At 49.3% G+C, this 27046-nt stretch overlaps 1 protein-coding gene across 1 annotated transcript in view; it reads left to right on the plus strand.

Moving 5' to 3' along the window:
* Positions 1-27046, plus strand: part of LOC147109044 (protein Daple-like) — a 311247-nt gene that overhangs the window by 259418 nt on the left and 24783 nt on the right. The window contains exons 21-25 of the mRNA XM_086002608.1: positions 3189-3332; positions 4624-4810; positions 15751-15896; positions 18906-18995; positions 21946-22172. Coding sequence (XP_085858734.1) covers positions 3189-3332; positions 4624-4810; positions 15751-15896; positions 18906-18995; positions 21946-22172 — 794 coding nt within the window. The remainder of the gene's footprint in view (positions 1-3188; positions 3333-4623; positions 4811-15750; positions 15897-18905; positions 18996-21945; positions 22173-27046) is intronic.

The following is a 27046-nucleotide window of genomic DNA, read 5'->3' on the forward strand; positions in this document are numbered from 1 at the left end:
ATTCGGACCCAACTGGCTTGTCCCTTTTTGTTGGATCGACCCCCACCTTCTCCCCATATCCTGCAATCCCTTCTCCTTCCAGAAACAGCAACAACAAAACTGGCCACGACTGGAGTATTGCGTCCAGTTCTGGTCACCACACTTTAGGAAGGATGTGAAGGCCCTTGAGAGGGTGCAGAGGAGATTTACCAGAATGGTTCCGGGGATGGGGGATCTTAGCTACAAGGACAGGTTGGAGAAGCTGGATTTGTTTTCATTAGAGCAAAGGAGGTTGAGGGGTGATTTGATAGAGGTGTACAAGATTATGACGGGTTTGGATAGGCTAGACGGGGAAAGGCTGTTCCCACTAGTTGATGGTACAAGGACTGGGGGACACAGATTTAAGGTTTTGGGCAAGAGATTCAGGGGGGATGGAACTCGCTGCCGACGGAAGTGGTGGAAGCGGAGACACTCAATGTTTTCAAGGGGAGACTGGATAGGCGCTTGAGGGAAATAAACTTGCAGGGTTACGGGGACAGAGCGGGGGAATGGGACTGACTGGATTGCTCTACAGAGAGCCGGCACGGACTCGATGGGCCGAATGGCCTCCTTCTGTGCCGTTATGACTCCATGACAGCACCTTTCACATAGAAAAAACATACCAAGGCACTTCACCGAGGAACAATCGAGAAAGATGGACGCCGCACCAAAGAGAAAGAGATATTAGATGGGGTGACTAAAAGCTTGGTCAGAGAGATGGGTTTTAGGCAGGGTCTTAACGGAGGAGAGCGAGGCGTAAAGGTTTAGGGAGGGAATTCCAGATCTTGGGGCCCAGGCAGCTGAAAGTACGGCCGCCAGCCGTGGGGAGTGAGCGATGTGCCAGAGTGGGAGGAGCGCAGAGTTCTTGAAGGGTTGTAGGGCTGGAGGAGGTCACAACGATAGAGTGGCTGGGGGGCCGAGGCCATGGAGAAATTTGAACACAAGGATGAGAATTTTAACTTGGAGGCATTGGGGGGACTGGTAGCGCAAAGGTGATGGGTGAACGGGATTTGGTGCAAGACAGGATCCGGCCAGCAAGAGTTTTGGATGAGTGGAAATGTACGGAAGGTGGGAGAGGCTGACCCAGGAGGGCATTGGGATAGGTGGAGGTGACCAAGGCATGGCGGAGAGTTTCAGCAACAGACGGGCTGAGGCAGGGATGGAGGTGGGCGACGCTCTGGAGGTGGAATTGGGCGGTCTTTGTGATGGAGAGGAGAACACATCTGATTCCCTCGTGAACCCATTTGCAATGTCTGCCTCATTGGCCTTCGCTATTCCACCACTCTCATTACTCCCGAGTACAAAAAGTTCCACCTGACTTTCCTTTTCGTTCTTGCTTCCTAATTTTTTAACCTGTTCAGTCTTCAGATCTTCTATCAGGGCAACTGGAGATCTCCTCGTTTCCAAAGAAAATAAGCTCAACTTGCTGACCTTTCCAGCCGGCGTTCAAAGAGATCTTGTTTGCTCCCCTCTCGAGGGAGCTAATCTTCCATGTTTGTAAATCGGAAACTTCTGGTTTATTTTATTCCAAGGCACTCCTGGCCGGCCTCCCACATTCCACCCTACGTGAACTTGAGCTCATCCAAAACTCAGCTGCCCCGTGTCCTAACTCGCACCAAGTCCTGTTCACCCATCACCCCTGTGCTCGCTGACCTACATTGGCTCCCGGTCTGGCAACGCCTCGATTTTAAAATTCTCATCCTTGTTTACAAATCCCTCCATGGCCCTCGCCCCTCCCTATCTCTCTAATCTCCTCCAGCCCCACAACCCCCCTGGGATATCTGCGCTCCTCTAATTCTGGCCTCTTGAGCATCCCTGATTACAATCGCTCCACCATTGGCGGCCGTGCCTTCAGCTGCAAAGACCCCTAAGCTCTGGAATTCCCTCCCTAAACCTCTCCACCTCTCTTTCCTCCTTTAAAGACGCTCCTTAAAACTTCCCTCTTTAACCAAGCTTTTGGTCATCTGCCCTAATATCATTTTAGGTGGATCGGTGTCTAATTTTGTTTGATAACGCTGCTGCGAACCGCCTTGGGATGTTTTACTATGTTAAAGGCGCTATATAAATACAAGTTGTTGTTGTTTAATGAGTAGAAGTATTTTGGAAGAAGCAAATGAAACACAAAGACTGACCGCTGGCCTCACGATAGGAGGAGCTCGCGGGCTGTGTCCGCAGTGATACCCTTACCCAACAAAGGTCCATCAATCTCAGTCTTGAAAGCTTCAGTTGGCCTCCAGCTTCCACGACCTTTTGGGGGAGTGAGTTCCAGATTGTGTGAAGAACTGCTGCCTGATTTCGCTCCTGAACGGCCTGGCTCTAATTTTAAAGATAGGCTTCCTTGTTCTGGACTCCCCCCACCAGAGGAAATAGTTTCTCTGTATCTACCCTATCGAATCCCTTTATCATTTTAAACAGCTCGATCAGATCACCCCCTCCCTGGTCACAATAGAACCAATTGTGTTTTTACTTTTACCTTTGACCAAATTTATTGAATTTGATGAAATCCTTTCCCCAGTTGGTGATGATTGTGATGCAGGAGCTGTCAGCAAGACCCACAGTTCATGATTAACAGCCCTCACCGTACTGTAATTTGGGCTGGTTGGGTGTTGGGCTGAATGGCCTACTCCTGTTCCCACCTCAGTTCCTTCCTATTTTCATTCCCGTGTTCCTATGTCATGTTTTTTATGTTCCTTCCCACGTTCCTTCCTATTTCCCACAGGTGATTCCATGTTCCTATGTTCTCAACACTGCAGCTGGGGAATTTAAATTCAGTTAATTAAATAAACCTGGAATAAAAAACTAGTATCAGTAATGGTGACCATTGTGCTAAAAACCCATCTGGTTCACTAATGTCCTTTAGGGAAGGAAATCTGCCGCCCTTACCCGGTCTGGCCGATATGTGACTCCAGACCCACAGCAATGTGGTTGACTCTCAACTGCCCTCTGATTCAAGAAAGCGGCTCACCACCACCTTCACAAGGGCAATTAGGGATGGACAATAAATGCCTGCCTTGCCAGTGATGCCTACATCCCGTGAACGAATTAAAAAAAAAAATTCCTTCTTATGTTCCTACGGGTGTTTATATGTGTGTTCCCATGTTTCTTCCCCTATTCCTTCGGGTGTTCCGACGCAGCGATGTAACCGTCCCGTGTTGTGTCTCCACACGCAGGTACATGGAATTACTAAAGCAGAGAGCTGAGCTGGAGGAGTTGGACTCCGCACTGAGAGCCCAGCGAGAGAACCTGCAGCGGGAGACCGAGGGGAGCGCAGCCGTCGCGGAGGAGAACAAGCAGCTGCAGGCTGACCTGAACAGGTGAGCGGCCCTGTTAACAGCGGGGCCCGGGTCTGTGCGGACATTAAGTGAGCGGGTGGGGCGCGGAGCGATGCGGCAGCTCAGGATTCAATAGTGGAGATTTTGAAGAAACAAACATAACTCTTAGAGGGCTTGACAGGGTAGATGCTGGGAGGATGTTTCCCCGGGCTGGGGAGTCTAGAACTAGAGGTCATAGAAGTAACAACAGAAAATGCTGGAAAAACTCAGCAGGCCAGGCAACATCCGTGGAGAGAGAAATAGAGTCAACGTTTCGGGTCGAAACCCTTCTACAGAACGGAGAAAACACAGGAAATGAAACAGATTGAAAGGTCAGTTTGGAGGCTGGGAAATGGGGATGAAAGAACAAAAGAGAAGAGAAGAGACATTAAGAGGTATTCAAAACCAGACGAGATGGTGATAGGACTAGTGGAGACAAAAGACGGCTCAGATTAGGTGTGAAATGGCAGAGTGAGAGACAGCTGCCATGTGGGAGAGAAAAAAAGGGGGAAGGGCACAAACCAAAGGTGTGGATATTCTCTCCCACATGGCAGCTGTCTCCCATTCTGCCAGCGCATTTCACACCTAATCTGAGCTGTCTTTTGTCTCTTTACTAGTCCTATCACCATCTCATCTGGTTTTGAATACCTCTTAATGTCTCTTCACTTCTCTTTTGTTCTCTCACCCCCATTTCCCAGCCCCCAAACTGGCCTTTTAATCTGTTTCATGTCCCGTGTTTTTTCTCAGTCCTGACGAAGGGTTTCAACCTGAAACGTTGACTCTATTTCTCTCTCCACGCAAGTTGCCTGGCCTGCTGAGTTTTTCCAGCATTTTCTGTTGTTATTTTGGATTTCCAGCATCCGCAGTATTTTGCTATCGTACTAGAGGTTATAGTCTCAGAATAAAAACATAAGTAATAGGAGCAGGAGTAGGCCATTTGGCTCCTCAAGCCAAATAAGGTCATGGCTGATCTGATCTTGGCCTCAACTCCACTAAGAGGTCGGTCATTTCGGACTGAGACGAGGAGGAATTTCTTCACTGAGGGTGGTGAATCTTGGGAATTCTCTACCCCAGAGGACTGTGGGTGCTGAGTCGTTGAGTGTATTCAAGGCTGAGATCGATAGACTTTTGGACTCTCGGGGAATCGAGAGATGTGGAGATCGGGCGGGAAAGTGGAGTTGAGGTCGAAGATCAGCCATGATCTTATGGGATGGCGGAGCAGGCTCGAGGGGCCATAGGGCTCCTGCTGCGATCAGTGCTGTCCAGTTCATGCGGTGTGACCCGTGTATTTTAGGTTGAACTCGATGAATGCTCAGTTGAAGGAGGAGTACGAGGGGCTGCAGACGCACTCCAAGGAGTTCAAGAGCGCCCTGAACACCACAGAACTGGAGCTCGCCAGGTGGCAAGCTCAGTACCACGGGCTAAAGGAACAGCACCAAACCCTGGACATTGCGCACACCAAACTGGACAATCACTGTGAGGTACTGGCGGAAGCTTGATATAAAAAAAAAAAGCTGGGTGGTGGGGTGAGGGCGGATAAGGAGTCCTGGTCTCCGCGGGGCTTTTCTCAATGAAACCTGCCTCGCCTGTAAAGAAAAGCCAACAATGTAAATTGGTTTTCCTTGAAATCTGGTGCTGTGCGACGTCCGTAATGGACGTGCGGGGTGTTCTTGTGAAATCCCCACATTCAGGGTGTTAAACAGGTGACCGAGGAGGCTGGTACACACCTATTAACTCACGTTGCCGATGTTGTGCTGTGCGACAGTCTGTTCCCTGTGAGCTGCACTTCGATCCACGCGGCCTGTTTCTTGCCGTGCATGGTTCCTTTAAATTTCTGCGCATGCGCGATTTTTCCAATGGAGCGGCCAGCACAGGACCTTTCCCGACACTGCGGCCGCGCAGCTGAAAGGGAACGTTGGCGGAAACAACGACGACTTGCATTTACATAGTGCCTTTAACGTAGTGAAACGTCCCGACTCGCTGCGCGTTGAGTCGCGCCGGGGCAACTTTGGCCCAACTCGCCCGTCGGGGAAACTGGCGGGATTGGGTGTGACGCCGGTTTTACAGCCTCGCCCAATTTTACTCCGTGCTGAGGTCAGTTTCAGGCGGGGTGTAAAAAACCCGGGGGCGTTCCACCCGATCCCGTGGGTGTTCCGATCGGCGAGTTAGGTTGAAATCGCAATCCACGCTATGCTCAAGAGCCACTCCCAGCAATGCTGCAACATGGAGCGATGGGTCCGCGCCTGTCATTCCCCCACCCCTACACAGTGAGCTCCTATTTGCAGGAAAAAGGGTGGAGGGGGTTGATATACCTATCAATTCGTCCAATAAAAAGCGACGAGTTAGGAACGTAACTAAAGGTTTTTATTGACTAAATAACAGAGCCCACCCTCGTGGGTGATCGGGTCCAACAAGGAGGAATACCAGCCAGTCGACTACCTTTATACCTGGGCAGGTAGGTGGAGCCATGGGCGGAGTCGGAGGTGGTCAGCCCAGGTATAACAGCGCGACAAGAGGCGACCTCGTATCGTGATACAACAGTGATAACGGTGATAACAATACAACAGTGATAACTATAGTGTAACGATAAAAGTGGTTTACCACATTCACCCCTTGTTTAGATTTGAGTCCGGCGGGGTGAAGTGTACTACCAGTTCTGGTATGTCAGTCTGTCCGGAGGCCTCGTAAGCCTCTCCGATCGTCGCAGCGGCGGTGCTGCATTATCCGGTGTTAGTGCTGGTGTCTGCGTGGTCGGCGAAGGCTCGTGGGGTTCCGGCATGCCGTCTACCTGGGCTGGAATTGGGTGGGTGGTGGGGGGGGGTAAAGGTGGTGTCTCCGGAGTGCCCGAGGGTGCGAGGTCTCGTAAGGAGACAGTGTCCTCCCGCCCGTCTGGGTAAGCCACGTAGGCGTACTGGGGGTTGGCGTGCAGGAGGTTCACCCTCTCGACCAGGGGGTCTGTTTTATGGGCCCTCACGTGCTTTCGCAGCAAGACGGGCCCCGGAGAGGTCAGCCAGGTTGGTAGAGTGGTTCCCGTAGTCGACCTCCTGGGGAAAACAAACATTCGTTCATGGGGGTGGCGTTAACGGCAGTGCAAAGTAGTGACCGGATGGAGTGCAGCGCTGTCGGGAGGACTTCCTGCCAGCGGGAGGTTGGGAGGCCCTTAGACTTTAAGGCTAAGAGGACGGCCTTCCATACCGTCGCGTTCTCTCTTTCCACCTGGCCGTTCCCTCGGGGGTTGTAGCTGGTGGTCCTACTTGCTGCAATACCTCTCGCTAGTAGGAACTGACGGAGTTCCTCGCTCATGAAAGAGGAGCCCCGGTCACTATGTATATAGTTTGGGAACCCGAACAAGGCGAAGAGGTCGTTCAGGCATTTAATGACCGTGGTACTGGTCATGTCTGGGCAGGGGAAGGCAAAGGGGAAACGGGAGTACTCATCAACAATGTTGAGGAAGTACACATTACGGTCAGAGGACGGGAGGGGCCCCTTAAAGTCGATGCTCAGGCGCTCGAAGGGGCGGGTGGCCTTGATCAGGCTTGCTCTGTCCGGCCTAAAGAAGTGCGGTTTGCACTCGGCGCAGGTCTGGCAGTTCCTGGTTATGGTCCTGACCTCCTCGATGGAGGAGGGCAGGTTGCGGGCCTTAATGAAGTGGTAAAGTCTGGTGACCCCGGGGTGGCAGAGGTCGTTGTGGAGGGTCTGAAGTCTATCACTTTGCGCGCTGGCGCATGTAATTCGTGACAGAGCATCGGGGGGTTCGTTCAGCTTACCTGGCCGGTACAAGATATCATAATCGTAGGTGGAGAGCTCGATTCTCCACCTCAAGATCTTGTCATTCTTGATTTTGCCCCTCAGCTTGTTATTAAACATAAAAGCGACCGAACGTTGGTCGGTAAGGAGGGTAAATCGTTTGCCTGCCAGGTAGTGCCTCCAGCGTCGTACCGCCTCCACAATCGCCTGGGCCTCCTTCTCGACCGACGAGTGTCGGATCTCAGGGCCCTGTAGGGTCCTTGAGAAGAAGGCCACCGGTCTCCCCTCCTGGTTAAAGGTGGCGGCTAGGGCGAAGTCGGATGCATCGCTCTCGACTTGGAAGGGGATGGACTCATCCACTGCGTGCATAGTGGCCTTGGCAATGTCTCCCTTAATGAGGGAGAAGGCTGCGCACGCTTCCTCCGTAAGGGGGAAGGATGTGGACTTCATGAGGGGTCTGGCTTTGTCCGCATAATTGGGCACCCATTGGGCATAGTAGGCGAAGAGCCCCAGGGTTCTCTTAAGTGCCTTAGGGCAGTGGGGGAGGGGTAGCTCCATGAGGGGGCGCATTCTTTCGGGGTCGGGGCCGATGAGTCCGTTCTCTACTACACAGCCAAGGATGGCAAGGTGCGAGGTGTTAAACACACATTTCTCCTTATTGTAGGTGAGGTTCAGCCGTTGGGCTGTACGGAGGAATTTCTCCAGATTCACGTCGTGGTCCTGCCGGTCGCGGCCGCAGATGGTGACGTTATCTAGGTAGGGGAATGTGGCCTGCAGTCCGTTCTGGTCAACCATCCGGTCCATCTCCCTTTGGAAGACCGAGACCCCGTTGGTGACACCGAAGGGGACCCTAAGGAAGTGGTATAGGCGCCCATTCGCCTCGAAGGCGGTGTACTGGCGGTCCTCGGGGTGGATAGGGAGTTGGTGGTAGGCCGACTTAAGGTCGATGGTCGAGAATACGCGGTATTGTGCAATCTGATTGACCATGTCAGATATGCGGGGAAGGGGGTATGCGTCCAGCTGGGTGTATCTGTTTATGGTCTGGCTGTAGTCGATGACCAGGCGATTTTTATCGCCGGTCTTAACGACCACGACCTGGGCACGCCAGGGGCTGTTGCTCCCCTCGATGATGCCCTCCTTCAGGAGACGCTGCACCTCAGAGCTAATGAAAGCTCTGTCCCCAGCGCTGTACCGCCTGCTCTTGGTAGCGACGGGTTTGCAGTCGGGGGTGAGGTTAGCGAACAGGGAAGGTGGCGGCACCTTGAGGGTGGATAGGCTGCAGGTGTTACGCGGTGGGCGGTTTAACCTTCGCTGGTTGTCGACTGTGAGTGGGGGGAGGGGTCCACCGTATGCTAGGGTTACACTTTGGAGGTGGGATTGGAAGTCCAGCCCTAGTAGGACGGCAGCGCAGAGCTGGGGGAGGACGAGGAGTTTAAAGTTTTTATACTCTGTACCCTTAACCGACAAGGTCACAGCACAGTAGCCGCTAATGTCCGTGGCGTGGGACCTCGATGCCATCGAGATTCGGTTGCGCGTTGGCAGGACAGGGAGGGAGTAGTGGCTCACCGTGTCTGGGTGGATGAAGCTCTCCGTGCTTCCGCTGTCGAACAGGCAGGTCGTGGCGTGGCCGTTTACTTTGATGTCCATCATCGACTTGGACAGGTGGTGTGGGCGGGCTTGATCCAGAGTGACGGAGGCTAGCGTGTAGGTAAGCGAGTCGTTGTCGTCTGCGGGCGAGGCGGTCGTCGGGTCCGGGGGCCCGGTGGCAGTCGGGCGTGGTGGGTAAAATGGCGTCTCCCACGAGGTAGGACAAAATGGCGGAGAAGATGGCTGCCCCCATAACTCACATGAGGCACTATTGGGGTCGGTTGCCTTGATCAAAGATGGCCGCCCCCATGACTCACGTGTGGGGATACTGGCCTCAGTTGCCGTGAAAGAAGATGGCCGCCCCCACAGTTCGCATGAGGCACTGCTGGCCTCTGAAGATCCGCTCCTGCAGGCCTTAGAGAAGTGGCCTTTCTTCCTGCAGGTTGTGCAGGTAGAGTTCCTGGCTGGGCAGCGCGACCTCGGGTGCTTCTCCTGGCCGCAAAAGAAGCAGCCGGCGGCCCGATCGCGGGTGCCTGATGTCGGAGCCGGTACCGGGGGTGGCGGGCCCGGTCGGGTCCGGGACGCCGACGCTGAGGTAGGTCCCGGGGGCGGCGCTGCGAAGGGTATTGCGGTAGGGGTCGGGCCCGAGTCCCAGGGTCGCGAGCAGTACCTGGAAAACGCCTCCTGGTCCTGATGGGCCACCTCCAGGGAGAGAGCGAGGGCTTCAGCTTTGTCCAGGTCGAGGTCTTTAGCTTCAAGCAGTCTTTGCCGTGAGTAGTCGGACCGTAGGCCTTTCACAAAGGCATCGCGGATATTATCTTCCGTATTTTCAACAGCCGTCACCGCTTTAAAGTCACAGTTCCTGCCGAGTGCTCTTAGCGCCCGTAAAAATTCAGCTACAGACTCTCCTGGCTGTTGCGGGCGGGATCTTAGGAGGTGCCTGGTGTACATGTAATTTACCGGGCTACGGTACTGCTGTTTCAGTAGGTTGATAGCGGCCTCGTACGTAGTCGTGTCCTGGATGAGTGCGTATACTCTCGGGCTCGCTTGGGCGTTCAGAAGTCTTAGTTTGGATCTCTGCGGGGCGCCGGATTCTTCCAGGTAGGATTCGAAGCAGTCTGTAAAGTCTGTAGGTTGTGCAGTAAATAACTTCAGAGACTTTAGAAGTACAAACAAAACAGGTCTTTACTATTCAGAGGTCTGGGCGATTTCTGCCCTAGTTAACGTATTCCAACCCTTATATACTGGTGTGGTCACTATCGGTATTACAGTATACATGAGCCAATAAATAGTGCCACCCTGAAGTAGTGCTCTTAAAGGCGAACGGTCACATTCTATAGTTCCCTTAAAGGTAAACGGTTACATACACAACACTCCTCCCTTCCTAGCTTATTACTTACAGAATCCCGTTAAACATACAATCTTCAATTTTATATAAACAGGTTGCAGATATACTCTCGATGGAGTCAACGTCATATAACAATTTACAGATATACTCTCGATGGCGTCAACGTCATATAACTTCATGTTTAACATAACATAATAACATATATAACTTCATGTCAAAACAGATCACAGATTCAGTCTCTGTGGAAAACAGTTCATAGATTCAGTCTCTGTGGTGTAGTCGGTTCACATTGCTGGAGTGACTCATTCAATAGTCCTTCCATGGGTTTAACAGTTTGAACTTCCGAACTGAATTGGCTCCGTTCGGAGGGACCACGTGTGTGATCTGGTAGAGGTAATCATGGTTCAGATGGGTCATCTTCTGTTTCGACTTTTCCTTTCCTGCTTCTTGGAGACTCTCTGGGCTCCACTGTCAGCTGCCAGCTGCATGCGCAGTTCCTCCTTCTCTTCCTCCTTTTTCCGTAGTAGAGCCACCTTCTCCCGATGTTCCGTAGACTTTCGGTGCTCCTCCATGATTTCTGTATGGTGGGAGTCGAAGTTACAAGTTGGGCAGGACAGGACATAGTAATATTCGGAGTCGTCCTGAGCTAGGCCAGCGAGAGGGTCTTCTATGTCCTCCCTACCCAGCTGGACGTCAGCCAGCTTTTGTTCCAAATCCAGACATCTTTCCTGAAGAGACTTCTTCACGTGTTCCGCTTCCTCTAACTTTTTCTGGGCTTTCAGCAAGTTGTTTACTAATGACCTCATTTGTGATTTTAATACTTCAACTTCTTTTGGAGATTGATTGATCGGACTATTCAATCCCTCTACCGGAGCAGTTGTTTCAGCGTTCTGTTGTTCAACCTTGACATGAGTCAGCGTACTTTTGGTATCTAAGGGTTGCTCTGCTGCCATCTTCTCAGTCTGTGTTGCAACCTCGGCTATTTCAATAACTTTTGAGAGCTCCAAACCCTTCTCCTCTGACGATTTAAGCTCATGTTCATGGCCCATTCTTACGGTCTCTTGTGTTTCTTACAGTTCCCTTTTCTTCCACTGAAAAGATTTCCAGTTGCATCTGTTCTTCAAGTCGTTGGACCTCGGCCATTGCCGCTTCATATTTATTTTGTGTTTCCTTTAATAATTTAACGAGTTCTTGGACATCCTGTATTCCCTGTTCTGGTATGTCTTCCACCACTAATTTTTTTCCTATGGATTGAATCCCTAACGATGAGTCAGCCTTGGCCTGAAGCTCATCAAACATTTCCTGCAGACTTTGTAATTCTTGCTTATGGTCAACCTTTAGTCGTTCATGTTCTTTCACTAACACGAGCTTTTCGGAAATTGCCAAGTTAACCCCTTCCAGGATTGTAGTCCGAGCCTGTTCATACTGTTCTTTCAACTCGTTACACTCTGCTTGCAACAAGTCGTAGAGGTGAACTGGAATACCATCCTGACTTCCTGAAGATTCCTCTTCCTTTGGATCGTTCTGTGTATATTCTAGTTCCTGAACAGCCTCAGGGAGATGTGATTGGTACTTGGCCACGATGGCTCTATGGTCGCTCTCTGCTTGAGCGAGCTGTCTCTGTTGTCTTTCCAGGGACTCCCATTCGGTGTCCCAGAACTTTTTCACCTTTTCCATCTCTTGTAGGAGACGGGCACTCAACTGTTCTAATTGTCGTTGTACTTTGACATAACGTTGAGTTCTAGCCCGGTGTTCCTCCGTAATGCATCTGTCTGTAGCTTGAACAGACTCAGAATTCTCTGTCTTTATGCACGCCATCGATTTCCCAACCTTAGTCCGTGAGTTCATGTTAATCTTGTTTTTCATACATAAGCTGGACTTATCGTCTTCCGGCTCGGAGTCTGAGCTGCTTGTCTGCACCGAGTCCTCACTCGTCATTGCTTGTCGGTAGTGCCATTCCATGTCTATTTTCTTGATCCACTCCCGTCCCAGAAGTGGTGGTCCTCCCTCAGGTAGTACGTACAGATACATTCGTGGGTGTTCTTTACCCCTATCTCTCACCTTGACTCGTATTTTTCCCAGGGGGTATACATGATGCCCCGTGTATGTCTGTAATACGAATTTGGTATTTCTTAAGGGTATGTGAGAGAATAGCCGGTGATAGTCCTTTTGGTTGATGACGGATACAGCTGATCCCGTGTCCAGCTCCATTCGTACTTGGACTCCCGCTATTTTTAGTGTGACCCAGATCAACTGTAGATCAGTTACTTTACCCACATGGTGGATTCTCAGACTATCCAGCTCCTGGCTGTTTGGGTCTGAGTCTGAATTTTGTTCGTCTGAACTCTTTTCAGCCACCTGATGCACCTTGTTGTACTTTCCTTGTGGTGGTGGCTTCCTTTGCTTGTTGGTCTTCTTTCCGGACCTGCATACCTTCGCGATGTGACCCAGTTTGCCACATTTCCTGCACTCTTGGTTCTTAAACCAGCACTGATTCTGGTCGTGCGTTGTCTTTCCACAACGGTAGCATTTGGGAGTGCTTGTTGTAATTTGGTCCACCCCGAGTGCCGCCGCCTTTAGCTGCATTTCCTCCGTCCCTTTCGCTGCGGCTTCGTGCGATGAAGCTATGAGGACAGCCCTGTCCAGTGTGAGGTCGTTTTCTTCCAGAAGTCGCTTCTGCGTTCCTTCTTTGGCCAAGCCGCATACGAACTTGTCCCGCAGCGCCTCTGTCAAATTCCCTCCAAACTGGCAGTATTTCGCTAGCTTACGCAGTTCGACTAAGTATTCCGCATTGCTTTCATCTTGCCTCTGGGTTCTGGCGTAAAATTTACATCGTTCAGCCAGCATCAACGGTGTGGGGTTCAAGTGATCCTTCAACACTGTTACGATCTCTTCGAAGGTCTGGTCCACTGGTTTAACTGGTGCTATTAGATGTTTCAAAAGCCCGTATGTTTTTGCTCCCATCGAATTTAACAAAGTTATTGCCTTGTTGTCATCCTCAATTTCGTTGGCTACGCAATATATTTCTATGCGTTCCACATACGTGGCCCAGTCTTCTATTTCTGCATTAAAGTCATTAATATTTCCTCGCTTAGGCATCTTCTTCTCTTTTTGAGAACAGTACAAGTATTACTTTACTTATTATTAATTTTCTTCTCTCTTCTTGAGAACACACCAGCCTTTCTGAAAAATCTTATTACTTTTCTGAAATTCTTAATAATTTCCAAGATGGCGGTTTCCCGCTTCTTCCTTCTTCAGCGGTTTTCCCCGAAAAATGGCGGCTTTCCCGCGCTTCTCGCTCTCCCCGCCCACTTCAATGGCGGTTTTCCCGCGCTTGGCGGTCTTCACCCGGTCCCCCGACGCCGTCTGTCAGCCCGAGTGCGGTCCTTATCTATAATGCGATCGCTGGATCGCGAAGCGGCTGCCGGCCCTTATCTGTAGATCCGATCGCTCTCGCGGCTCTCGGCCCTTATCTGGAGATGCGATCGCTGGCTTGCAACGCCTCCCGCTCGGCTCTGGCTCCCCCGCTCGCGCGGCTCTCGGCTCTGACACTCCCGCGCCTACTCGCAGGCTCAGCGCTTCGTGGCAGCGGTTGCTGCACGGCTTCTCACATTGCCCGCGGTCCGGCTGTCACCCGACGCCGTTGGACCCGAATGCTTTGCCCTTCTCCTCCAAATACTTCTACCCCGTTTTTTTTTAAATTTATTTGTTTTAACTACTCACAGTCTCTTCGGCCGCCTTGTTTTAGGCTGATTGGCTCGCTCAAGATGTGGTAGCAGGGTAATCTGTGCCTGTTGCTGCCGCAGCTTTGCTGTTAATCTTCCAGCTTCCAGTAAGTACTATACTTTTAGTAGACGGAGCCTCGTGTTTCCTTTTTGAAGCTCTCTGCTACTGGTTAGTCTTGCCGCAGGGTACGATCGGACTCGTCGCCACTGTAAAGTCTGTAGGTTGTGCAGTAAATAACTTCAGAGACTTTAGAAGTACAAACAAAACAGGTCTTTACTATTCAGAGGTCTGGGCGATTTCTGCCCCAGTTAACGTATTCCAACCCTTATATACTGGTGTGGTCACTATCGGTATTACAGTATACATGAGCCAATAAATAGTGCCACCCTGAAGTAGTGCTCTTAAAGGCGAACGGTCACATTCTATAGTTCCCTTAAAGGTAAACGGTTACATACACAACACAGTCCAGCCAGTGTTTGAAGTTGAGGGCTGCGTTTGCTGCCTGTGGGTTTAGATCCAGGTACGGTGGTTTGAGGGCTTGCAGCCAAGCCGGCTGGTGTGGCTGCTTCTGGGAGGGCTTCTGGCTGGCCAGTAGTAGACATCTTTAAAATTTAGTCAATAAAATTGATATACCTATCAATTCGTCCAATAAAAAGCGACGAGTTAGGAACGTAACTAAAGGTTTTTATTGACTAAATAACAGAGCCCACCCTCGTGGGTGATCGGGTCCAACAAGGAGGAATACCAGCCAGTCGACTACCTTTATACCTGGGCAGGTAGGTGGAGCCATGGGCGGAGTCGGAGGTGGTCAGCCCAGGTATAACAGCGTGACAAGAGGCGACCTCGTATCGTGATACAACAGTGATAACGGTGATAACAATACAACAGTGATAACTATAGTGTAACGATAAAAGTGGTTTACCACAGGGGTGCAATTAAGAGGGCCAATGAAAATGAAGTTAGTTTGTCACTTTCTGCATGGTAGCTGGGATAATCCTCCCTTCACTGGCCTGCTTTTTACTTTCTCCACCAAAAGTGGAGGCGGCAGCAATGACCCACAGCCAGCAGGGGGCGCATTGACATGTGGGCCCATTGGGGCCCGAGCCAAATACAGGGCAAGACACACCTGAATTCTTAACACTAAACCGATCCGAGCTCCGGAACCACATTTGACGGTAGCTACCTTTTAATCTTTTCTTGTAACTGAAATTCCTGATACCTCTGCATACCCTCCGGGGGCATAGAATCCTTCCATATTGGAATCATACAGCACAGGAGGAGGCCATTCGGCCCATCGTGCCTGTGCCTGCTCTTTGAAAGAGCTCTCCAATTAGACCCGCTCCCCCTGCTCTTCCCCCGTAGTGTTGCAAATTTTTCCTTTTCATGTATCTATCCAATTCCCTTTTGAAAGTTACTATTGAATCTGCTTCCACTGCCCTTTCAGGCAGTGCGTTCCAGAACATAATTTACTCTCAAAACCCCTCATAATTTTGAACATATCCTTAACCTTCAAAGGAGAACAGCCCCAGCTTCTCCAGTCTCTCCATATAACTGAAGTCCCTCATCCCTGATACCATTCCAGTAAATCCCTCCCTGGAGTGGGATTTGAACCCACAACCTTCAGAATCCGAGGCGAGAGAGCAACCCACTGAACCACAGCTGACAGCACAGAAACCGGCCATTTGGCCCAACTGGTCAGTGCCGGTGTTTATGCTCCACACGAGCCTCCTCCCACCCTACTTCAATTAAACCAATCGACATAACCCTCTATTCCCTTCTCCCTCGTGTTTATCTAACTTCCCCTTAAATGTATCTACGTTATTTGCCTCAACCCACTCCACGTGGCAGCGAGGTCCACATTCTCGCCACGCTCAGGTGTCCGTAAGTTCTGCCGGTGCTGCCTTTTCTCGATGGGTGAAAACGTCGGATTGTGCGCTCAGTGAAAGTGACCCGGTCCCTTCCCTACTTGAAGATCCTCACTCTTACTTTTTATTTTGCTTTTCTTTCGCAAAGCTTCTGACCCAGCTGAAGGGCAACCTGGAGGAAGAGAACCATTACTTGCTGAGTCAGGTTCAGATACTGAATCAGCAGAACCAGAAGCTGCTCGAGCGGTCCATGGAGAGCAAGGAGCACTACCACACGGAGCAGAAGCAGTATATGTGAGTCCACAGCCTCTTTCGCCAATGGACGATGATGATGCCTCTTCTGCCCACCCCTTCTGTGCTAGCTTACAATTCCATGGGCTCTTTTAAGCATTTGTTCTTGCAGGGCTTGACAGGGTAGATGCTGGGAAGATGTTTCCCCTGGCTGGAGAGTCTAGAACTTCGGGGGTCACAGTCTCAGGATAAGGGGTCGGCCATTTAGGACTGAGATGAGGAGGAATTTCTTCACTCAGAGGGCGGTGAATCTTTGGAATTCTCCACCCCAGAGGGCTATGGAGGCTCAGTCATTGAGTATATTCAAGGCTGAGATCGATAGATTTTTGGACTCTAGGGGAATTAAGGGATATGGAGATCGGGCGGGAATTGGAGTTGAGGTTGAAGATCAGCCATGATCTTGTTGAATGGTGGAGCAGGCTCAAGGGGCCGTATGGCCGACTCCTGCTCCTATTTCTTACGTTTTTATATTCTGCTTTGTGTGTCATGAAAGCCACTATCTCTGAATTGGTGATGAATGATATTCCACAATGTTGGGCCTCGTCGGATCCCTGCAAGCTCACCTCAGATGGCAACGCGCTTGTACTGAGATCTAGTTGAATTAGCTGTCATGGATTCTTCTGGATTCAGCTGCTGCTCAGGTTCACCTCCAGGGCCCTTGTGTTTAAATCGAGATGGCTTGTGTTGGGATGCTGGTCGCCCACAGTGAAAGGGGAGAGGAGAGTCCATCAAAGTCGAGCCAGATCCTAACCTCACCTGCCACTCAACGAGGTTCAATTACATGGTGATCGGGACCAGGAATAAGAACACAAGACGTAGGAGCAGGAGTCGGTCATTTGGCCCCTCGAGCCTGCTCCGCCATTCAATGAGATCATTGCTGATCTGATCTTGGCCTCAACTCCACTTCCCTGCCCGCTCCCCATAACCCTCGCTTCCCTTACCATTCAAAAATCTGTTTATCTCCACCTTAAATATATTCAATGACTCCGCCTCCACAACTCTTTGGGGAGAATTCCAAAGATTCACGACCCTCTGAGAGAAGAAATTCCTCCTCATTTCCGATTTAAATGGGTGTCCCCTTATTCTGAAATTATGCCCAGGCTGATGGTTGTTGTCCTCTTTTCCTTTCCCCCCCACCTCTTTTCTATCAAGCCGAAGGATGTTGAGGCCAATTGTAGTTTGTCCCACCGCAAACCTGGGATCGAACTGTGTACCCTTGTGGGCTGTACGGTTCAGTACCACACCATTGACCTACTGCAGCCATCTGCAGTTCCATTTTTATTCAAGATTCCTTTTGCTAGTCCCCAGGGAGGGAGAGGGGTGATTTTGCGCTCTCTTTTTAAAATATAGAATAATGCCCTTTTCTCTCATATCTTCCCCTCCATCCCCCAAACCAAAACGAGTTTGTGAATTGGCAGATATAATTAGCCAGAAATAGTGCCTTTGAACGCCCAGTGAGGCTGGGGTTGTACATGTCTTAATTGGAAGCCAGTGTGTGAAGTTGATGATTGTGAAACAAGGGAGGGGCTGGGGGTTGAGGGGGCAAAATTCAGTGGGTTTTAGGGCAGTGGCCATAAGAAAGTGAAGGTGGACTTTGTTGTCCATTCCAATGCAGAGGTTCAACATGAAGCTGGGTGGGGGAAATCGGCAGCACAAAATAGGTTTGCGGGGGTTGGGGGGGAGATTGCATGTACACATACGTTGAGTAACGGAAGGCAAAATTGAACCCTGTTGGTATTGGCTGACTGGGCCTCCTCCTCTCAGCTCCTGGTCCTTGCAAGAGAGGTCCTGTCCTCTCCTGTTCTTACTGCAGGGATATGTAAGGACCTGCACTGGGAGTTCTTTCACTCTGCTCTTGCTGCAAGACAGACCTATTACCTATAGTAATGGGCTGGCTTTAGAGCGTGAAGGAAGCTACATAAGAATATAAGAAATAGGAGCGGGAGTAGGCCACTTGGCCCCTCGAGCCTGCTCCGCCATTCAATAAGATCATGGCTGATCTTCTACCTCAACTCCACTTTCCTGCGCTATCCCCATATCCCTTGATTCCCTTAATATTCAAAAAATCTATCGATCTCTGTCTTGAATATACTCAATGACTGAGCCTCCACAGCCCTCTGGGGTAGAGAATTCCAAAGATTCACCTCCCTCTGAGTGAAGAAATGTCTCCTCATCTCAGTCCTAAATGGCCGACCCCTCATTCTGAGACTGTGACCCCTGGTTCTAGACTCCCCAGCCAGGGGAAACATCCTCTCTGCATCTACCCTGTCAAGCCCTGTAAGAATTATGTATGTTTCAATGAGATCACCCCTCATTCTTCTAAACTCTAGAGAATATAGGCCTAGTCTATTCAATCTCTCCTCATAGAACAATCCCCCCATCCCAAGAACCAGTCTGGTGAACCTTCGTTGCACCGCCTCTATGGCAAGTATATCTTTCCTTCGGTAAGGAGACCAAAACTGTACACAGTACTCCAGGTGTGGTCTCACCAGGGCCCTATATAATTGCAGGAAGATGCTGGGGTAGTTTTGCTTCCCAATAGCACTCTGTGCATATTCTCAGTCAGAAGTTTCATGGAGACCTACCAGGAGGTCAAATGAAGGGGCAGGAGATGAGAAAATGGCTGCCCCAACGTGTGAGTGAAGCAATCCGGTTGAGACATAATCACAAAGCCCTTGACTAGGCAGCCCAATGGTATTATGCACAGGAGCACCATTACCTCCAAGTTCCTCTCCATGTCACACACTATCCCGACCTGGACATACATCGGCCGATCCTTCATCATCGCTGGAACATCCTCCCTAGCAGCGCTGTGGGAGTATCTTCACCACACGGACCGCAGCGGTTCAAGAAGAAATCTTCTCGGGGCAATAAATGCCGGTCTTGCCAGCAACGCCCACATCCCGAGAATGAATAAAAGAAAATTTACACACATAAAGTCATTCATGTCTGATATACAACCTTCAGGAATCCAGTACTGATCAGCCTTTCTGCATTCATTCCCTACTTTAGAGACAAGTTAAATTCCCTTCGAAGGCAAAAAGAGAAATTGGAAGAGAAAATAATGGACCAGTACAAATTCTACGAGCCAACCCCGAAAAGGTACTGTCTCTTACTTTGCAAATTAAATTATCGTTGAAATGCCTATAAATTAACCACCTACATCATGTAATACTTCACTCACTGCCTCTAACTTGGACGGGACAAATAAGACATTCTTGCGTTTGAAGTGATCGCTGACTCGTGCAATTCCTGTGCAATTAATTACATGGAATGTACAGCACAGAAACAGGCCATTCGGCCCAACTGGTCCGTGCCGGTGTTTATGCTCCACACGAGCCTCCTCCCACCCCTCTTCATCTCACCCCATCAGCATATCTATCTGTTCCTTTCTCCATCGTGTACTTATCTAGCTTCCCCTTAAATACGTTTATGCTTTTAGCCTCAACTACTCCCTGTTGTAACAAGTTCCACATTCTCACCACTCTCTAAGTAAAGAAGTTTCTCCTGAATTCCCTATTGGATTTATTAGTGACTATCTTATATTCATGGCCCCTGGTTTTGGATTCCCCCACCAGTGGGAACATCTTCTCTGTCTACCCGATCGAAACCTTTCATAATTTTAAAGACCCCTTGGCCTTCTCTTTTCTAGAGAAAAGAGCCCCCGCCTGTTCAACCTTTCCTGATAGTTGTACCTGCTCAATTCTGGTATCATCCTTGTAAATCTTTTATGCACTTTCTCCAGTGCTTCTGATTAAGATACAAGGATGGAGCCTTGCACCTCAGCATGAAGCAACATATTCCCTCCCATTGCTTAGCTGTGATTAGACATTATAGACAGTAATTACACAGGGAAGTCACAATGCCCATAGTGTGCCATTAACACTCGGTGTACTGGTATTGTTATCACTCCCATAGTGTGCCATTAACACTCGGTGTACTGGTATTGTTATCACTCCCATAGTGTGCCATTAACACTCGGTGTACTGGTATTGTTATCACTCCCATAGTGTGCCATTAACACTCGGTGTACTGGTATTGTTATCACTCCCATAGTGTGCCATTAACACTCGGTGTACTGGTATTGTTATCACTCCCATAGTGCGCCATTAACGCTCGGTGTACTGGTATTGTTATCACTCCCATAGTGCGCCATTAACGCTCGGTGTACTGGTATTGTTATCACTCCCATAGTGCGCCATTAACGCTCGGTGTACTGGTATTGTTATCACTCCCATAGTGTGCCATTAACACTCGGTGTACTGGTATTGTTATCACTCCCATAGTGCGCCATTAACGCTCGGTGTACTGGTATTGTTATCACTCCCATAGTGCGCCATTAACGCTCGGTGTACTGGTATTGTTATCACTCCCATAGTGCGCCATTAACGCTCGGTGTACTGGTATTGTTATCACTCCCATAGTGCGCCATTAACACTCGGTGTACTGGTATTGTTATCACTCCCATAGTGTGCCATTAACACTCGGTGTACTGGTATTGTTATCACTCCCATAGTGCGCCATTAACGCTCGGTGTACTGGTATTGTTATCACTCCCATAGTGTGCCATTAACGCTCGGTGTACTGGTATTGTTATCACTCCCATAGTGCGCCATTAACACTCGGTGTACTGGTATTGTTATCACTCCCATAGTGCGCCATTAACACTCGGTGTACTGGTATTGTTATCACTCCCATAGTGCGCCATTAACACTCGGTGTACTGGTATTGTTATCACTCCCATAGTGCGCCATTAACACTCGGTGTACTGGTATTGTTATCACTCCCATAGTGCGCCATTAACACTCGGTGTACTGGTAATGTTAGCACTATACAGTGGGCAAAGCAAAAAAAATTCTCTGACCTTGAAGAAAAATACTCGGGTATTCTTGGTGAAGCTGCTTTACTTTTCGCTTATAAGTTACTGAGACATTCCCTGTCTGCTTGATGATTTCTTTGAAGAATAAATGAGTCAAGTGTGACCTGCTCTTTCCAAATCTCTGCCGTCTATCCCTGATTTAGCCCGTACCTTTCTAAGTGATCACTAGTGTGGTCCCTTATCATGGTCCAATATTCTCTTCCGACTACCAGCCTGTGACTAACTGGTCTGTAATTCTCTGCCTGATCCTATCCTTTATTTGGGCAGGAGGTGGGATAAGCCAGGCAATTACAGACCGGTTAGCCTCATGTTCAACCTCCACCCTAACCAAGTCTCTTGGTCGAAGTTCCACTTCCAAAGACTTCTGGACAATTATGGTTGGCACTCCTGCCATCTCATCATTAATCTCCTCCCAGCAAACCAACTGGACCTGGTAAATTGACAATTTTAATATTCCCCATTAACCCTTTTAATGCAGTTACCTCTTCAGAAGAAAGACAGACTTGCGTTTCTATCGCACCTTTCACAAGGTCCCAAAGCGCTTTACAGCCAGTGAAGTAATGTTTGGAGTGTAGCCACTGTTGTGATGCAGGAAACACGGCAGCCAATTTCCGCACAGCAAGCTCCCACAAACAGCAGTGAGATAATGACCGGATCATTTTTTTTTAGTGAAGTTGTTTGAGGGATAAATGTTGGACAGGACTCTGAGGAGAACACCCCTGGTGTTTGAATATTTGTATCTCTTAGTAGTTCCTTTCCCCTCCTCTCTCGTTAAGTATCTCTGCCATCCCTTTATTCTCGACTGGAAGATTACTGCTTTGGTCCATGAACGTGGTGAATGGTCCAGTTCAATCTTTATTCCACGTCACTGTACGTCCCAAGAGGTTTAACCCTTTTACCCATGGTGTCATTCTGATTGGTCTTGGGATGGGGTACAGCATAGATTCAGTGTATCCTTCCTGACATGGGGTGCTCAGGACTGAAGGCAGTGCTCCCGATGGGGTCTGAGTACTTTGAGATTAACCTCTTTTTGACTAGAATGGCGGAGGTCTAACGTGGCCCCAGTGTTGAGGTTGTTGATGGTTCCTTTGGGCTATCGTTACATCCAACAACAAGAAGCACTTTGTAAGTTGGGAAGGTCATTCAAAGTGCTAACTTTTTTTTTGGTCACAGGAAGAATAACTGGGTGGCTGCAAAGGCCCTGGTTAAACTCATGAAGCCCAAGAAGGAAAGTGCCAAGGAGCGTCTGAAGCCTGCGCCCGACAGCCAAGTGCGCCAGCCAGAGACGGCAGACGTGGCAGCGGTGCCGACTCCTTCGCGGGCGCAGAGGACGAGTCTCGACAACTCCTCGCTGGGGTCCAATTCACTGGAGGAAAGCAGCGTGAGTCCGACCAATAAAGGTAAGGGCGGCCGAGGGAAGTGAACCTTTTACAGAGTCCCAATCCAGAGCAGTCCAGCAACGTGGACTGGCCAGACCCAGAAGTTGTTGACTTGGAACCGTTTTATTGGCTTGGGCTCACTTGCCTTCCAACCACTTGGACTGTGGTTTCATTGGAATTTCCTGAGTTTCAACAACTCGTCATCTGAGCCAGTCGATCGAGGCCGGGTGCGATCTTTGAGGAGAACTGATCGTATTGGTCTTCCTCAAGTCAGCTTGACTGCCCGTTGGATTTTATTTTTGATTTGTTCTTGGAACGTGGGCATCATCTGTTGGCCTGTCCCGAGTTTCTCTGAGGGCGTTACGAGTAGTCAACTATGCAGTGTGGGACTGGAGACCAAGTAGGGGATGACGTAAGAAAACTACTAGGCACTTGGTCTAAGCGTTAAACAAAGCTTTAATCAACTGTTTTACAACATGGAGGTCTAGTTGTGTCCTTCACTAGTTCCTGTTAAGAATGTCCTGCGCAAGCTGGGCCCATGCCCGAGTATTTATACTCTCCCTGGACAGCGCCACCCGTAGGCCGCTCAGTATTATTTCATAAGTCTTTCTTTCATGAATGACTGATTCATGTCAGGGGATGTGGAAAGGTTCCCTTCCCAGAAGAACATTAGTGAAGTCGTTGGGTTTTTAATGATGATCTGGTAGCATTCATGGCGATTTTGTCTTGTGTTGGCCCACAAATGATTAGATTAATGATCATGATGCAGTATCAGCCGATGGATCTGCGGGAGCGGATTCTGTGCAAGGTGTTGGAGAGAAGAATTGAGCGGGGCGGTGGGGAGGGTGGAAAGACTCGAGCGTCAGCAGGTCCTGTACCACCTCTCCACAAGGAGTGTTTGCCTTACTGTTGCAGGATTGACGAGCAAGGGTCGGTTTACAGCGGGTGGCGCGCATGTTATGCCAGGCCATTTGCTGAGCCATGCCTATCTGAGGGAGGTACGGCTAGTATTGACCTTCCAGCAGGGGGCATTGATTGCTGTGAATGGGTGTTAAGGCGCAAGGCAATGCAAGTGGTGGATTGGTTGGGGAATCACCAATTCTGACGGTGTTGCCGCTAGGCTGGAAGTACTCAGTCGTGTATAACCGAGAAGCTGTTCCACGCGCTCTTGTTTTAACCCACAGCATCAGTTCTGAAACCTGGATCATGGTTTTATGATCAGGTGCCAAAGATCCTCTGAGTTGGCTGTCCACCGCATATAGATGGTCAAAAACCAAGCTGGTGTTTGAACATTGCTTACATCCTGAAATATTGATAAACGTCCGAATTTTAACCTTCTCCGTAATTCTGCAAAGAGGAGCTAAGGAATACATTTTTTCCTGAATTAATATTTTTGAATAGTTCACATTGTTCTCTCTCTAATGTTACAAAAATGATGAACTGAATCTTTTTCCATTCTGCGGTGGTTGCGACTTGGTTAAAGTTATCTCTGGTGGTGGGGCATTCTCTCTATAATTGCTGCATGTATTTTAGTTTACGTCATGTTTATTTTAAAGTTTCATCTCTCCCCTTTTTTTTTTTATTTCCCTCCCTGCTCTCTTCCCTTCCCCCCCCCCACCCCCAATTCTTGGGCGGCGGTTTGTTTTTTTCTCCCTGGTTCTCAATTAAGTGCCGACGCGGAAAAAGTTTACATTTCTGAGGAGTAAGAGCAAGGAGAAGCTCAAGGACAAACCAGCGACCCTGGACCACCAACGCCGATCGTTGCCCCTGCGTCTGCGGCTCTGGTCCTCCAGCGACATGTCGGACCCTGCTAACGAATCGTTCCCTCAGCTCTCTGTGTTCGGGGATATCTAGCCCCTCAATCTCTTGTGTCCCACAGTCATCTCCGTCCAAGGCCAACGCAGAGAGATCCGGGCGCACGAGAGGGCCCTGCCCCGGCAGATCACGGGCCGTAGTTGCATTTCAGATTGTGACGATGTTGATTACCATGCTAATCCCAAATATGTAAAATGATTAAAATTAATTTTTCAAAAACCGAAACAATTGCGAGATTACATCTGCGACACCTGACATTTTAATGCCCAGTATTTTAAAACAATTCCTTTTCCCCTTCATTCATGACTCTGCAACACACTTTAAAAAAAAATCTATCTGGGTCTCTGAGCACTTCAGACGTAAGTAGTAATACGCTTCTGTGCTGTTACGCATTGCAACTGTAACTTTTTATTTAGTTTAAAAAGCCATATTCAAATTTGATGTGTTTCTAAAGCAAGAATTGAAAACTTAAATTGAATCCAGTAAAAGGAGGGAGGGGAACTTTTGACATTAAAAGTTGCCTAAATTTGGCATTTTTACAAAACAGTGAAACCTGTATAAAGGGGCACTCCCCAACAGACAGACACACAGCTGCAAGAAACAGACACCTCTTGAGAGACCCAAGCAACTTGCACGGTTAAAATATACAAGAGACACTCTTGTGAGCACGGACACTCGCAAATTCTGATCTACGATGCACCAAGCCCTTATGCAACAACAAAAAAACACATGGGGCACGCAGGTCAGCAGAGGGTTTGTGAAGGAGACGGCTTTGGTGGAATGGCGAGGTCTTTACCCAGCGTGCATGGCGGCAGAGAAACCACTCTATCTCTGGCGGGGGTCGAAGGCTTGCACGGCTCTGTCCCGGGGATAGAGCGGTTTCTCTGCCGCTGTGGATGCTGGGTAAAGAACTCCCCATTCGACTGAGAATTTTTACGGTGCATGCAATCAGCATTTTGAAAATAATGGACACCTGCAACAGCAAAAAAAATAGGTCAGATGATGCCAATCCCGTAAAGGTCTCCGTAATTTACAGGTTTCACTGTATATCAGCAGTTCAGCCTAAATGCTAAACTGAATTACTCGATTTAACCGCACCTTTATAAGTGACCAGCTGCAGTGCGCTGAGTGTTGCCCGTAAAGCTGCCTGTCTTGTGCCCTCCTTTCTCCAACCCCTTCAGCGGGTTCTGTGCGTGCCTCGGCATTGACGGGGCTTCCCTCGCCCATCCCGTCGTGCGAAGTCTTTGCCGCCTTTCGTTGTGCCCTCCTCCTGCGCTTTCTCTCTTACCCCCTGCGAGGCTTTCTTTTTACTTTTCAGCAGCTGCCTGTGTCTCGCGCGAGAGCCTGTCCTTCAGCGTTTAACCCTGGCCCCAGTCAGAATTTTAATTAAATGCCACCAATCTCTTTGTTGCCTGCTCTACCTTTTCAGCGAAGATTTGATTGCACGGCACAGCAGCAGTTGTGGACGGGACAGTTGCACGCAGCCTCCGGGAAGTAACCAGCTCCAGACGCCTCTTTTTTTAAAATTCATTCACGGGATGTTTGGAGTCGCTGGCAAGGCCAGCATCTATTGCCCATCCCTAATTGCCCTCGAGAAGGTGGTGGTGAGCCGCAGCCTTGAACCGCTGCAGTCCGTGTGGTGAAGCCGCTCCCACAGCGCTGTTAGGGAGGGAGTCCCAAGATTTTGACCCAGCGACGATGAAGGAGCGGCCGATATATTTCTAAGTCAGGATGTTGTGTGACTTGGAGGGGAACTTGGAGGTGGTGGTGTTCCCATGCGCCTGTTGCCCTTGTTCTTCTAGGTGGTGGTGAAGGTCCTGAGTAATTCAATTCTCAGGCTAATACCTTCCAGCCAGATTCTATTAAAGGTTTAATATTTTGGGGCTCCCCCCCGATGAGTTTAGTGAGCAGTTCAACCATGCTGATCACGATGGCCCCAGGTTCGAGCCCTGGCCGGTGCTGTGTTAGATCATCCCTGCCAGGTTCGCGTTAGAGGGCGTTCCAACCGGACAGCAAGAGGAAATTGGCCCCGGGTTCCCGCTTCTGATCGCTCTCCAGTGACCCTTTTTTGGAAGAGAGTGCGCGTCCGTTCAATGAGGACAAGAGTCGGGCTTCACTGCAGTGCCCTCCCATGGTTAACATCGTTTACGGTCTTGTGTAAACAATAGCCACTCGAGCAAGGTATCAGAGGGTGACCAGCACCAGTGGAACCATAAACCAGCCAAGGAGAAGGGAGACGTAAAGCTTATTGTCCATTTTCCGTGGATCTTGTGCGATCCAAGTCCTTGTCTTGTTGAGTCTGCTCACAGCTTCGAGTCTCTGTTGTTCTGAGTATTGCTGAGTGTGCACAGTAGCTGAACTGGGCTCCTGAAGGATTCTTATATATATATTTTTTAAATATTTTTTTCAAACGGAAAGTAAATTTCAGCTACAGGCATTAATGTGATTGCCAGGATACAGTGATCAGCTATTTTAATATATTGTAAACCTTGCATCTGAACGTACTTCCTGTCACCTTTTCCCACCACATATCCCTCGGTCCACATTTATAATGGAAACTGGTCACGCTGTAATTACACCCTCCTGCCACTGGAGATGCTACAGTGTGAGTTTACACGGGCAATTCCCATTTTAAATGTGGTCCTAGGTATTTATAATGAATATGCAGAAATAAGAACAGAAAGTGTATGAGTATAGAATGATTTAAGCCGATATGCCCTGGTCCAACAATGTTCTGGCCTCTAACCCCCATCCCACCCTTCACCTGAAGGCTTCACAACTGCCACAGGAAGTGCCTCAGAAACACCGTGAATTGGATTTCCGCCACACTACAAAACCTTTCAGCCTGGTGAGATAGGTAGCTAACTACATTAACTGAATCAGTAGAGGGGTTATTTTATCAGCGGGCTAAGCCGCTGTTTGCAGCTGTACCAGCAGGCGGTGCTGTAGTCCAGGAGCTTCACCCGTTGAAATTTTAAAAATCTGCATTGATTGAAATGTGCAGTGCGGGATTTATAAAATTATAAAAAACGTTTATCCACCCGTTGTCCTCTTTTCTGCTGTTTTAATTTTCTGTCCCC

The sequence above is a fragment of the Somniosus microcephalus genome, chromosome 12, assembly GCF_052327205.1.
Source record: "Somniosus microcephalus isolate GS21.2 chromosome 12, FLI_Smic_1.0, whole genome shotgun sequence".
In the NCBI taxonomy this organism is placed as follows: domain Eukaryota; kingdom Metazoa; phylum Chordata; class Chondrichthyes; order Squaliformes; family Somniosidae; genus Somniosus; species Somniosus microcephalus.